Raw genomic sequence first — 14,698 nt, 5'->3', positions numbered from 1 at the left:
GTTTAACGTTTTCTTTTGTGTGAAAAGAAAATGCTGTGTGAAATTAGTCAAACTCAATTTTGCATTACATTCGTTCGATTCTGGCATTGGGTATCGCGTCGAGAAAAATGGCAAGGAGTCAAGACAGGAAATAGTCTCTGGCCTGGGATCTTCTTTGCCTCTGTTAAAGAAGATCTGTCCGAGTTTCTCCTCCGTCTTCTTCTTAGCATTTGCTCGACCGACTCCCATGCCATGTTAATTTTTAAGATTTTGTTGCATGTGTTATTTATTTTGTTTAGTTGTAGAAATTGTGTGCTTGGCTAGTTAGCGGACAGTAACATACTGTAAGATCATACTCTAAGGATAGAAGAGTCATCCAACAATCGAGTATTTGCTAGTGAATTTACATAGTATTTGTATGTATCTATGTATCAAATGTATGAGAGATTAGGCCCGATTAGACTGACTCCCGATCGCAGAGATCGACTCTATCATACGAGTATGTATATAATTGTATAAAGCTCCTTGGGTTACGAGTATATGTGTTGGTTGTCTCTTTGTTCGTTTTCAAGTATGTATGTTTCGTGCGCTCAATACTGAAGCGAAGCACATAATTACCCATGCACTGGCATGTTCTGAGTTCTATGGTCTTGTGATGTTCATTGTTATTGGTATATAAGTATGTATATATACATATCGAGTATATGTATATCGGTAATCGTATTTGTTCGACTTGCCTTTCTATCCTATTCATTGTTCAACTTTTTGTTTGTAGTGAATTGCCTCTGGTGTTTGTACAGTGTATAAACTTTTAGTATTTAATATATAATATTAAACCAAAAATCAAAAAAAAATATTATAAATTATAAATAACTCATATCAATACCAAAAGTTAGACTGTGTACGATGTTTCGCTGTTCTCACTGCGATGAATGAGCGAACTCTTACACGAGGCCTAGGTCCTAGGTCCATGCAATAATTCGCTCGATCATCGTTTGCATCACCAAAAAATCATGCAATTCATCAACACGCAGATATTATTGCTCGCAACCATTAAATTTTATCAATTGTGCCTCGATGCCGCGCCAGTCGAGATGGAATGCCATCTATGAGACACATTCCATCTGCTGTGCGCAATGGGCTGGTTCACTCAAAATCACTGGATAAATCTCTTTTGCGTCATATTTCTCGTTTTTTTCTTTTTCGTTTTTTTCTTAGTTACACTTTTGTGAATTCTTTTCTAATTCCAATTTGGATGGGTTATTCTATTGGTTTTGGTTTGCTTTAATGGGTTTGGTTTTTAGGGGTTTTTGGATTTGGGTTTGGGTTTTTGTGTTTATCCGTATCCGTGTTTCTGTTCAACGTAAAATTACAATGGGGGAGGGTCTAAATTTACGTAGTATTGGATATGTTAGGTTAATTGGTTCTGTTTTGGAAATGCATGTTTGTCTAGAGAGGAGAAGGGAGTTGGAATTTTGTATTTTCCCTAAGTGACTATATGTATATGTAGTTAGCAGAAAGGTTTCTTGGTTTCTTACTAGGACTTCCATGGACTGACCTCAATTCCGCTTACGAATATTACAAATCTGGTTATTATTCTTCTTTGGATTCAAAAACGTTGGTTCTGATCTCATGTACATATGTACATACATACATTCACAGAGTAAGTACATATGCACATTTATATTGGAATTTATTTAAATCTACAATTTTCACTATAAAGCTCACAAAATGAAGTCTTCCAAAAAGGGTTGGGGTCTTGCTTCGATTTTCAAAAAAAAAACAGCATTATATTTTCAAGTGTATCCAAAAAAAAATATTCTGAAAATCGGTCTATTTTTTATGAATACTTCTCTCTTACTTTTTAAAATATAAAAACTATAAAGGAAAATTTACCCGTTTTTGCTTGCTTTCAAATACATATACTCAAATATGTGTATGCATATTCAGTGGAAGAATTAGATAATGTCATTTGGGAGTGGAGGGAAGGTTTGGGGTACTCTTTTTTAACTTAATTTTTTTATCAGTTTTTAGATTTTTTTGTTTTTAAAGAAATAGGAAAATTGGAATTAAAAATGTTGTAAACAATGGTAGTACATGATTTTTTTTAAGTCTCTTTTAGTGTATGTGGTTTTTTACGAAAGACTTTCTTTAAACGAGTTCGCTTGTTTATATTTAAATTATTGCGTTTTAAAGACAAGATTTTGTTTATATTTTTTTTTTAGTTTTTTTTCTGTGTGTATTATTTAGTCAATGGTATTTATATCAAGTGTTTTTCTCTTTTTTTTGTGGTTTTTAGTGTTTTCCTTTTGGTTTTAATTTACTTAAAAAGTTTCGTTATTAATTTAATAATTAACAAATTGATTTTATAATAAAACCAATAACAATAACCACCTCGCCCATATGGCTACGAGACAATAATATGTGGTGCTGATAGTAGTACAGCTATTGTGGCTAATATTGTGAACATTGTGAATATGATAAGGCACAGTCTGTCAACGACCATAGCTGCAAATTTCCAATCATTGGCAATGTCATTTGACTCGTCATCTTTACGTAGCTGTGTTTGGTTTTTTGTGGGTTATATTTCATGTTTGGGTTGGTATGAGTATTCAGCGAGCGAGAGAGAGTGAGTTAAATTGGAGAGAAAAGAAGAGGCAAAACTATTAACTTTCATCTGTAACAATGGTCTGGGAAGTGCTAGATGCTAGTGATGTTCGGTGCAGTCTGGGGCATGCATTGAGAGGGCTTCTAGTTTGTGAACAATATATTTAAAATCTGATAACAATTATAGATATAGTTTCCCCAGATATTCCACCCAATATTCACGGATGATTCTCAGCCAACTTACCTGATCAGTTATAAAGCGAATTTCCTTTAAGATTAAACCTAATTCATATTCTGTTGATGATTTGATGCACGTGTGATGACTGACCGCATCTGGCATTCGAGTGCTGCCAATTGGTCCAATGCTGCCATCGTCGCCTTGTCTGCAAATTGGCAAATTGGCACAAGGCCAGAAACATAGGACGTGAGTTGGTTATTCCACTTAACCGAATGCTGACCCAGGGGCCAGCAGAGCATTATGCTTATGGTACGAGTATGTTTGGATTCATTACCCATAAACCGTGCGATAGAAGGCTGGGTTGTGTGGCAGTGTTCCGCCTGGCGTCATGGGGCGACAATTGTGGCGAAAATCATCATCGATGTCCAGAACATTGGCCAGCAGTGATTTCGAGGAGCTTCGTTTGGGGGAGGACAAACAATTTGGTAAGTACACTTTGTAGGTCTATGAATATTTTGCACTGTTCCTGTCCTGCTTTTGCTTTCGTTGTACGCTTGCCAAGTATTCCAGAGTCTACTTTGGTTGGGCTATTTATATGTACATATGTACATATGTATGTACGTTCTTGGTGCATACGAAATTCCCGCTTAGGTGCGCCGAGGAATATGCGGCGATTATCAGGAGAAAGCAAAAGCAAGAACAGCATAATTGCATATTATTGCTAAATACCGCTCTTTCAGCTCGACATCGGAGAGTATCTGATGCTTGCGCTCAGACGACGTGTCCGAGCAGGGCGTGGTCGGAAACTCCAGGATCAGTGGTCGCCCCGGGCGACTCATTCGTAGTATCCAAGGCAGCCAGCATAAAAATACGATGCGTATCTAACGGCAGGTGGCGAAATTGAAACGTTTAGTGGAACGGTCCCAACGATAGCCCCACTCAAAATTATTATATTCATATAGGTTCCAATTGCGTGTGTTACTCGTACAGTTCGTGTTTGTATGTTTTATGGCTTGTGTCTCTGGCAGAGAGTGTGTGTGGCCAGAAAGGGGCACCCGCTCGACTCAGCCGGGCACGCCACGATTTATGGCTACTTTGCATGAACAGACTCACATACCAGCAGACAGAGGGCCACAAGTATGATTTATATTTGATTTGATTACAACTAAAGCAACAAAGTTGTGGAGTCGATTATATGGCGAGCAACTTGTTGGTGTTCCCCATTTTGGGTTCCCATGTGCCCTGATGCAGGATGTATGTTTGTATGGCGGGTGATTTGTTATTACACTTAGCTATGTGTAGTAATATTTATTTGTATGTCTCGGAGAGTGTGCCAGTGCACGTGGGAGAGTGGGGGGGCTCGCTGTTCGCAATGTTCTCTGCTTATTTATAGCTATGATGCATGCAAAATTCATGATTTACAACACAAACACAGATATGTAGATACGTACACAGATATATGTAACAAGAAACACAAGCGCACAGATACAACACTAGCAATAATGGTGGCAACAACTACTACATACATACATACTATGTATGCATATCCCCTGGTTCCGTATCAGAGGCGATTGAGGTTTCATTTACGCTTTCGTATTTTATTTAATTGTTGATTAAACTGCAGGTTTAAGTATCCATAACGTCATATATGTCTAAAAGATTCGACTACTAAATTATGGTTTCCTTTCAGCAACGTAGGAATCAAAGGCCTGTGCAAGTCTCTGTGCCTGTCTCAGTTCCCTTTCCAATCACATTGAACATCCATTGCCTCCAGGTTAGCTGGTCGCGTGGTTGAAGTGAATTCAAATGCCGCCCGAAAAACCCACAGAAACAAGAATCGAATCGATAGTCGGGACATGCTTGGCTCCTTCGCCAGAGCTCATCCACAGTGCCCGTCCCTCTCTCGCCACCTAACAATATTACAGTTGAGCTGCTGAAATACCCTCGCTCTCAGCTGACAACCCCGCTTGCACTTTGCCAGATACTGCTCCTGCCAGGCCCTGTGTCCTGTCCCATCGTTTTGCTTCTGCTCCTTGTTGGCGGTTTTTCTTTCTTCTTTTTTGGCTAACAAGCGAGAAGCTTACATGGAAATGCGCTTCAGGACGTGGCATGCAAACTAAATGCAAAGTTAACCATTGCAATGGAGCAACTGGCATTTGCCATATCCATATCAATACGTACTCGTCTGTTCGTACATATATAACGCCCTCCCCTCTCCAGCCAACCAACCGCTCTGTGCTTGCCCTCCACTGGCTCTCCACCACCATCTTTTCTTTTTGTGCAAATTTTGTGCAAATTGATTTGTTGTTATCACACAAAACGGGGCCCAACCTGCGAAGGGAGTGAGGTCTCTGGAGCCAATTCAAGTGCCATGCGGCAGGCGACAGGCGTAGAGCTCGAGGAGCAGAAGAAGTCGCGGGCCTGCACATTTATAATGCACCTGCCTCGCCAATTGGCTCAATTTTCGTTCCCGTGTCAGGACAACTCACAACTGGAGCAACTGTCAAACCCGACGCAAGCCGAACCTACCGTGTCCCATACCTATTCCCTTCCCCATCTCCTACTGTTGGCTTTCTGTTACTTTGTGTGCTCGATTTCTCGATTTGGTTTTTCCTTCATGTGCTCCAAATTCAATTGTATGGAGAAAGGTCTGCGAGCTCGGATGGAGGGACATGGAGGGACATGGAGGGACCACATTCTTGCGCGAAAACCATACAAAACTTTTCATGTGAGTGACTTCTCAAAAGCCAATCGACATCCACTGAGTTTCCCTTATTCTTTTTTCCTTCGTCCTTATCTTTTCACTCATTCCCTCTTCGAGTCTCGTCTGGCGCAACTTTTCATTATGCACTTTGGGGCAATTGCAATAATGCGAAGAAATTGCTTTCCACTTGGATGTCCTGCAACAAAATCATGATGTTTCCCGTTATTGATATTACAATTTGCGGTAAAGGTGCAGACTCTTCCGGTGGGGACTTGTTCACTAGATACACTTGATTCTTTAAGTGGTTCTTTCAAGCGTCCTACTCTTGTGGAAAATACTCCTCGATACCCCAGTTCCCCTGCCTCAGATCATTTGTCTCTAATTACGCAAACCCTAAAAAATAGTCGGCCATCCACAGCCTTACCAACCATTCCCTGCTAAATCAGACACACACAACATCAAAAATGTATTTGTCACACAGAGTCTATGTACAGAAAAATAGATAATACGAGTACATATATACAATATAAATGAACGAGCATACATATGTGTGGGGTAGAGTGAAAGAGATACAGAGGACAGAGCGCATCATATTGCATAATATATCATTTGACTGCAGTTCGGACTTTGTCATCTGGTTTTTGTAGGTTCTTTTCACACACACACACACGGGTATATAAGTACGAGTACGAGTGTACACGGTACAGAGATGCAGATACAAAGGAGAGTGTGCAACTGGTGAGGAGGTACGAGCAAAAAGGGCTCAACGTGGTTAGGACTTGGGTGTATGGTTCGTGGCTGGAAGAACTGGTGACTGGGGACTCGGGATATTTGGTTTCTTGCTGGGATTGGGGTTGGGATTGGGGTTGTGGCTTACATACACATAAGTAGAAATTATGGGCCCAACATCAACATTACGATATTTTTCATTACATAAATTATTTTATAGTAGACACGTATAGTAGCTAGACATGTTGGATGGTTACAACATTCATTTCGTACTCTGTACATCCGTCCGTCACATTTCGGCGCGGCGTTCGCTTAACATCGTTTCATTGGCCTCTTTTTATTATTTACGGGTCACTACGGCCCACATTGGCTAAAATTAAACTCGACTGACATTTTGTGGTCTGGGCTTCGACCATATTGGAGATACATTTGAGTATACTAACGAAATCAAATTGAAAACATCAAGTTCAGCTTGCAAAAGCGCCTCTAAGTAGGCATCACAACTAACACAAACGAAAAATTGCAAACAACATAAACGGGCTGATTGTGTATTAAACAGAAATGTTGTTACGGCAACACAACAACACCAACAACGACAACAATAAAAATTATAATGATAACAAACAACAACATATGTATACATATTTATTTGTGCAACTATTTGCTGATTTCTTTTGCATTTAGATTCTATTTAGATACTTTCATGTTTTGCAATAATTTGTTCAAGGAGCTTCAAGAGTTTTTCAACTGTCACATGAACATAGTTTGGTTCTTTTAGTACAGACATATTTAATATAATTAATGATTTATAATTTATCCCCGAAAAAATAGCTATTTGTGTAAGTCAGAGTTATCACAGTCACAAGATGATACTTGCTCGAAGTAGCAGAGAATCTAAACTATAATTGGTGTCTATTTATTATTTAGCCCAGAAAGAAACCACCATACTTAATAATGTACGATTTAGACCATCTCTTTCGCAGCATTTAAGGAAAACAGACAAACAGTTTGAGATCAAGATTAAATATCCTTTACCTGTTATCATATGAATAATTTTCATAATTATTCATTTGTTAAATTAGAAATCCAGAATAGAGTCATATCACTCATGGATGATTCTTTTGTTAGTATTTTCCCCCTTCTTGAAGCAGCTTTCCGTTGCGGTTCGGACCGTAAACGACCGAAATGACACTAGTCCATTGAAATATACTTTTAAGTTCAATGTGCGGTCACAATGTTAGCTCTATAACACAAAAGCTTACTTTATTTCTTTATGGCGTTTTAATAATATTTTAAAGGTTTGGTTTTTGGGCTTTGGGGTTTTTAACAATGGAAAACAACACAAAGTAACACAGTACAACAAGTAAGTAAATAACGTGAAAAGAGGAAACACAAAAACATTTCTCTAGCTAACACATAAATTATTTTTGCATGGCTCTCGTATAAATTTAGCACTCTTTCTCTTTTTTGGTTGAGATAAATCATATCAAAAAATGCTAATGCTATGCGACAGTGGACACGGGACCGCCAGCGACAGTGGCAACGGTAGCGATAGCTGTAATGGGATCTGGGGGATTGGGATCTGTCCATCCGCCATCCGCGGTCTCCAGCAATCCGTAGATGGTTGGAGGGAGTGCCAGTGCCAGTGCCTCGTACCAGATGATACAGAAGGGGAGGACCAATCCCCCAGAACAGTTGTGGTCCCGTGGCCACTGTGTACTGACTGAGGCTATATCGTACGAGTATATAATGAGTGATGGTCGCTTTTGCAGTGGTTTTATTTTTTTGATTTTCTTTTTGTTGGAGAGTTTGGTTGGTTGTTGTAGTTTTACTTGTACGAGTAGTTGTTTGGGATGGTTGGTGGGTTGACCTATTTGTGACTTACCCATTCGGACATTTCGTGCGTATCAGCATTTCGATGATGATAATTTAATATTAAAATCGTTGACACAACGGATGAAGCTACCATAAACATTATGCAATTGAAATATGTACCTGTTGGTTGGTTGGGCGTGTTGTCAATATATATATATATATATTACGTATATATAGTATATCGTTGGGTGTGTTAGATTATGTACGAGTAATTGTTGTTGTGGTGCATGTGAATATTGGTTTGTTTAATTGTTGGATGTCAGATGTTGGTTTAGATGTGGTTTGTTGTGTTGGTTCGTTAGATGTGGAGCATTGTTCAGGGTAGCGCATATTTCATAGTTCGGAATCATTCATAGTGTTTGATTTTGGTATGGTTAATATGCATTTGAGAGCGCACATAGTTTGTTTTTGGCAAAGGTACACAGTTTGTTTGAAAGAAAGAAAAAAAGGCAAGAGATATATACAAAATTTAGTTAGTACATTAAATGCAAGAATGTTCGTTTGTTATCTTCTGAGTCTCTCAATTATTTTAACGGCATAACAAATGTATTGGCATTGAAGAAAAACAAGTATAGGTTTAATGCTCTTTTCTTTAACATACACACACACTTAGGTAACTTTAGTCGGAATACTTTAGAAAAATATTAGGTATACATAGAAGTTAGACACCGAAATTGTACGCCAAGAACGGAATTAGATATATTTTATAATATAAATTGAATATTAAAGTTTTGAAACCGTTTTTGAAGATAGAATTGGAATTTGAAAATTGAATAAATTTGTCATGAAACGATTAAAAATATTTTGTCAAAGGTCGATGGGTTGCAATTTTTGTCTTCGGATTCATTGATCATATGGTGGGGTTGTTCCTTCCTCAATTTCTGATCAACTGTAATCTGTTTTCAATTTAATGATCAATTTTTTAATTCGCTATTAATAGTTTAAAATAAAGATAAAGAAATCCCTTTAGTCGGATAAAACGGATTATTATTTACAAACTAGTAATCAAAACTCATATACGAGCTCCCTACGCGGGTGGCTCATTTTGTTTTAATTTTAAATATAATAAGATCAACAAATTGTGTCAGAAGAGTCTCTCTTGAAAATATACGGGACCATCCGAAAGATGGATAAGATAATTCAATAAGAAATACCTATTAAATTAGGAACAACCCAACTATATCATAATTTTTACTTTTAATTGATTTCTTTTGAACCGAAAAAAAGTATATTTATAGCGTGCAAGAAACTCGTCAAATGTGTGTGCATTATTCAAACCAGCTCATATGTTTTGCATATAGTGTATATGTATTGATCATTTTTGGGCTGTTAAAGTTAATATACTTATGTACGGGTATAGTATTTATTTAAAGCTTAATAGCAACATTTAAATGCCCTTTAGTTATTTTCAATCGGTTTTCTTCTTCTACGAATTTTAGAAACTATTCTCTTTTTTTTTGGCATCAGCTTTGATTTCCTTAAAGACCCCAAAGTCAATCGATAAAGTATATCTTTTGACTTTTGAGCCAAAGGAAACGTTTCGAAACGAGTCATGGAAACTGATGCGTGGAACGGAATTGGTTTTCACAGGTTTGTTTAATTGTGTGTCAAAGTTTTAATATTATAAAATCATCGGATTTTACTTGGACTTTAAAATCATTTTAGAAATGCATGGATATATGTTATGAATATGCAACTGCAATAACTTTAGAGGGTTATATATATATTTATACATATATACGTGTATGTAGTTATGTAACGAATGTATGGATTGAATAAGGAAAGAATACACTTCCAAAAGAAGAAGAACGCACAACTCAAAACCAAAGGTAGAAACATCGATAATACGATTTACGGTTACATTTACATTTACATTTACAAGAAGCATTACCATCGACTAGTTTCGGTAAACAAAATGGTCTTACCTAACAAAGGCACCGCATCGGATGTGGCTGGCATAGTCTCGGCAACCATATTGAGAAACACGGTCAGCGAGAGCAGGATGGTAACACCTAGATATCGGATGAGGAAGACGGTTAAGTGACGGAGGCTCTTATTTCGTATAGTGTCTGCTGTGAGTGATCATTTAATTATTTGTTCATTAACAGTCCGTCTTTTCCGTCTGATTTTTGTTCGTTGCTTGTAACCTGCAACATTTTAAAGTGACTATCTCTATGATTTAAAATCAGCATTAATGTATTTCTATGTCCGTTTTCTCAGTTCCCAAAAGTAGGATTGCTTATACCGTACAAGTAGTATGACTAATACTGCCAGAATCTTTCCTTTCACTTGTGCAACCCTCCCCTTCCTGCGACTGGGAATCTTTAAGTAGTTTTAGGTACTTTCCGACACCCACTTGCTAGCCATCTATTCCTGTTTTGAGCACTCAACTTTGGCTGAAGTAAAAGCCCTCAACTTTCGTCGAGTCCCTACTGATTTTCCACCCCACTAATTCCCTGACTCGTCCGCCAAATCGACAGCACATTTGAGGCGAGTGCTTAACAGCCAGCCGGAACATTCCTTACGCCCGGCTCGTTGAACACTTTTTACTACTCAGTCATAGCAACATTAAAAGTTCAATAGTTTGTTTGCCAACGCTTGCAAGGATCTGGGCTGGGTTCTGCTGGGACTGTGCCGTCATCTTCAGCGACACTAACAGCAGGAAGGGGAGCGATGGCAATAACGAGTAATGCGCCATGTCAGTTAGTCAGTCAGTCAGTCAGTCAGTCAGTTTAGCGAGTGAGTGGCTCGATTCGGTTCGGTTCGGTTCTCAGTGGGCTCTCTTCAAGCGCTCATCAACAGCATTATGGGAGGCATCTAATTTTAAATTCGCCCGCGCTGTAGACGAGTCTGTCATTATTTAAAAAGTAAGTACTTGGCAAATACTTTTGAAGCGGCTCTCGAGCTGTTTGCATGTGTGGGCGGTTCCCCTTCTCCATAATTCATAAGTATTTGTGTTGCGTAAGTGGTTTCAAATTAATGTACCCCCTCCAAAGTCCCCCAACTATAACACTAGAACACTAGAACTTACCCAGCGATAATTTTTCACCCGAATCCGGTGGCAGAGTGAATCCCAGCAGAGCCATTGAAGCAATCAGCACACAGGGTATAATCAGATTGAAGAAGTAGTATAGCGTTCTTCGGCGGATGATGATGGCGAAGGTTATGTCTATATACGGTTCCGGGCAGCAGTTGTAATAGATCTCGTTACGCTTGCCTGGAACACCTACGGTGGTTCAATTGTACGAAGAGCATTAATACAAGATATATTCGTGGTGGAGAGGCATCTCTGTTTCTGTGTTTCGATTGATACGAAACCCATACGCAATGCGTATACGAGTATGTATCTGTGGCAGCTTTACTTAGGACTTGATCTGAGCATTTGTTTCGAGCATTTCTTGGCATTATACAAGTTAAATAGGAATACGAGTATGATAGGAGAGTAAGCATTGGATAAGAGTTACGATAGCGTTCTTGGGCATAGAGCAGAGCAGAGCAGAGCAAAGACTAGAGTTGCTGGTAAGTGTAATTAGAAGTAATCTTGCCATTTAAAGTTTAAAGTCGGTGTACTTAATTTTGAATAACGTATTCTCTATAAATATACATGTGTGTATACGATATGCGGGATAGATATGATGCGAGTATGCATGGGAGGTAGAAATGTTTGCTTGGGCAGGGAGTGTGGACTGTGAAGTGTGGAGTCTGAAATGTGTTGTGCATGCCGTGGAGTGGGAGTGGGAATGGGAATGGAGCTGGAACTAGGAATGGGTGTAGTTAGTTGAGTGTAAACTTAGTTTCGGAAAGAGTTTTATTTGTCTAGGCAACTAATTGTAAGTAAAGTTAAGTAAGACCAGAGCAGAGCCGAGCAATTTACTATAGGGAAAAGTTTTTATGCACTTTGCTTCAAATGTAAATACTAGAAAAGTTATGTGTAGAAGGGAAATTTCGTTGCGGGTTATATATGCATATAAGCGGAGAAAGTAAAGTAGAGAGTAGAGTGGTGTAAACGGGATTTCATGATTGTAAATCTTAAATCCACCTTTGGGTTGTACCCTTTCAGTGGTTGCTAGTTGCTAATGGATACTCAATATGTTGATAAGTACTATACGGGAAACTAAAACACTGCTTGAAGAATTTCGGCATTTTAGGCGATGAATTACGAGTATGCCGATTGTGAGGCAGACTTCTACTCCAAGCTATGAATTGCTATTATCCCCTCACGGCCATTGCCCCCGACATGTTAGCAAATATATTCGCAATACTCGTACAGACTATTGGCAGAGAGCGTGATCCATATGCCTAGCCTCAAACTTCAGACTAAATTATCTGCTCAACTTACTCCAAGATTATCAGGGGAATTACAAGAGCGGCGAACAAATCGCCTTGGTGGAGTATTTAAAAAATTACCCAGCCACCATCCCACTTTGGGGCCCGACCACAGTCTCTGCACCTCCCATATCGGGAGCACTTTGCCAACTCAAAATAATTTGCATAAACTGGCTGGGGAAGCGGCCGCAAGTGCGCACCGAAAACAATGGTGGATAGGAAAAAGAGCCAGCGGAAGAACCTTGGAAAACTCCCGAAACATTACGCATAGAGTAAAAAACAAAAGCCAAAACGAAATCAACAAAAAAGCAACTGAAATGAAAGGAGTCGGCAAACGAAAATAAAATTTGTTGCACAAACTTTTCTTTTGCACTTTTGTGGCTAGTGTGGAGCGGAAAACTTTTCGGCTATACGAGTGTCTGTATTTGTGGTAGCGCTAATTTATAGTGCACATATATGACAGGGGGTTAGACAGGGGGGGAGAGAATGCGGACTTATTTGTCCTTTAATTTCTTAATTGGTTCTGGTGCGTGGCTGTGCAGAGGACTAAAGAGCAAAGCTCTTTTTCATTTTCCCCTCAGCACCACTGGTGGCATTTTTGCGCTGACTGGGAAAACGCTTACGGATCGAGGGCGTGGCTAGACTTTCTGCCAGCTCAGCATTTTATGCAGAAAAGTTCAATTTACACTCTGTCTGTGAGTGGATGCTTGATTGTGGGGGGAGGGGGAGTGCCAGAGTTCGTATTTAATTTAAATTTTCTTTTATTTTTTGCTTCTGTAATTTGTGTTTCTCTTGTCTTTCTGCATTGCTATTTCCAATTTAAAAGCCTCACTGAATGCAGAGTAGTCAATTAGAGAATTAAGGGGGGATGGAGCTAAGATAAACTATCTGACCCAGAGCCTAGCGAGTGAACCCAGTTTACGCACATAGAGTATAGGCAAAATTCAAAAGGTTTAGCTAGCTCTACAACCCAGGGGTCTACAGCTGTATCTGTATCTGCAGTAAGTTTATTTGTATTTTGGTTATATGTAAATACATTCTATTCAGCATTCATTCGTAATCGCTTTACATGCCGTTAGCTTCGATAAAGAAAACTATTAATAGATTCCAGGATAAAATGTTCTAATTGGAGTGCATACACGGGCCAGGCCTTACCTCTTGGTTAGGTTAATAACTCATTAGCACCTGCGATTGGAGTAGCATATTTAGGCTGTTGGGTAGTCTAACGGTATGCTCCACCAATCAGAGTTCTTACAAAGGGCAATCGAAACGTTTACGCGGCTATTTCGGACTTTAAAAGTTAAAGCGCCCAAACATTTTGTGATAGTCTTATTGAAAGTAGAGTTTTTGGTTTCTTTGATGTTTTGAAAGAGTAGAGTGAGTGGGAGAACACTGGATAAGCGTGTGGGTTTTAGTGAAGTACGAAAGTAGTAGAGTTGAGTATAGAGTAATGTAGTACGGGGTTGTACGGGTAACAGGGTTCATGAAGTGCCCTACTTCATTCCGTATTGACCGCATCGACCTCGAATGGGATGATGAGAGACCGAGACCGAGACTGAGAGACCGACAAGTGTGAGAAATATCAAAGCAGTGATAATAAACGCTCTCATCTTTAGCTGATTGAAGGTGACAGGCAGTGCTTTCCACTGCTCCGGCACTGGTTCAATCAGCTTGCGATGAGCAAACGCAGTCGTAGTTTCGAACGGAACGAGTTCGGAACTTTAGTTCGCAGCTTGAACCCTGATTGCAGCTTCGAGACTTTTTTGAGAGAGAGTAAGTAAGATAGAAACAGAGAGAGATAGAGAGAGAGAGATAGCAAGAGAAAGTTACATGTGAAGTGTGTGTTTGTGTGCGGTACACAAAAGTAATCGGCCGCTTCGGACCATCATCTCCTGGAGAGATGAGAAGAGTACTGTGGTTCGCATTGCCAGCAGGCAAGATGAACGAACTTCCACACACAGAGAGTGGGGAGAGTATCTGAATTAATTTCTCAATTTGTCTGTATCTGTCTGAAGAACGTGAGTCACTTGCCAAAGAAGCAACGGCTGCTGAGAGTTTGGGTTTGGATAGTGAATCTGGTTCATATGTCGGATATGTTGAGGATGTCGCTCCGAACGACGTTGGCTTACTCACCCAGTAGTTCCCACTCGCCGTTGAGCACGTAACTGCTGATATCACCGCCAGTTTCATCTTGTAATTGTAAATCCAGCTTTTTTTATATATGATATTCGGGGAGAGGGTAGAATAATATAAATATTTTCGCTCGCTTCAAACGAATACAGCAAAACAAACGAAAACGT

General features: G+C 39.4%; 1 protein-coding gene across 2 annotated transcripts in view; it reads right to left on the bottom strand.

The window, feature by feature from the left end:
* Positions 1–337: 337 nt before the first annotated feature.
* Positions 338–14,698, bottom strand: part of LOC111079589 (neuronal acetylcholine receptor subunit alpha-7) — a 59,365-nt gene continuing 45,004 nt past the window's right edge. For both annotated transcript variants that reach the window (XM_041595318.1, XM_041595319.1), the window contains exons 6-13: positions 14,532–14,607; positions 11,104–11,298; positions 9,998–10,084; positions 8,083–8,192; positions 3,494–3,645; positions 3,099–3,221; positions 2,831–2,969; positions 338–2,539 (exon numbers count right to left, since the gene is read on the bottom strand). In XM_041595318.1, the coding sequence (XP_041451252.1) occupies positions 2,387–2,539; positions 2,831–2,969; positions 3,099–3,221; positions 3,494–3,645; positions 8,083–8,192; positions 9,998–10,084; positions 11,104–11,298; positions 14,532–14,607 (1,035 nt within the window). In that variant the 3' untranslated portion in view covers positions 338–2,386. The remainder of the gene's footprint in view (positions 2,540–2,830; positions 2,970–3,098; positions 3,222–3,493; positions 3,646–8,082; positions 8,193–9,997; positions 10,085–11,103; positions 11,299–14,531; positions 14,608–14,698) is intronic.

The sequence above is a fragment of the Drosophila obscura genome, unplaced genomic scaffold (genome assembly GCF_018151105.1).
Source record: "Drosophila obscura isolate BZ-5 IFL unplaced genomic scaffold, ASM1815110v1 contig_46, whole genome shotgun sequence".
Lineage (NCBI taxonomy): Eukaryota > Metazoa > Arthropoda > Insecta > Diptera > Drosophilidae > Drosophila > Drosophila obscura.
The sequence above is the reverse complement of the archived record's forward strand: the minus strand, read 5'-3'. Positions and strand labels throughout refer to the sequence as shown.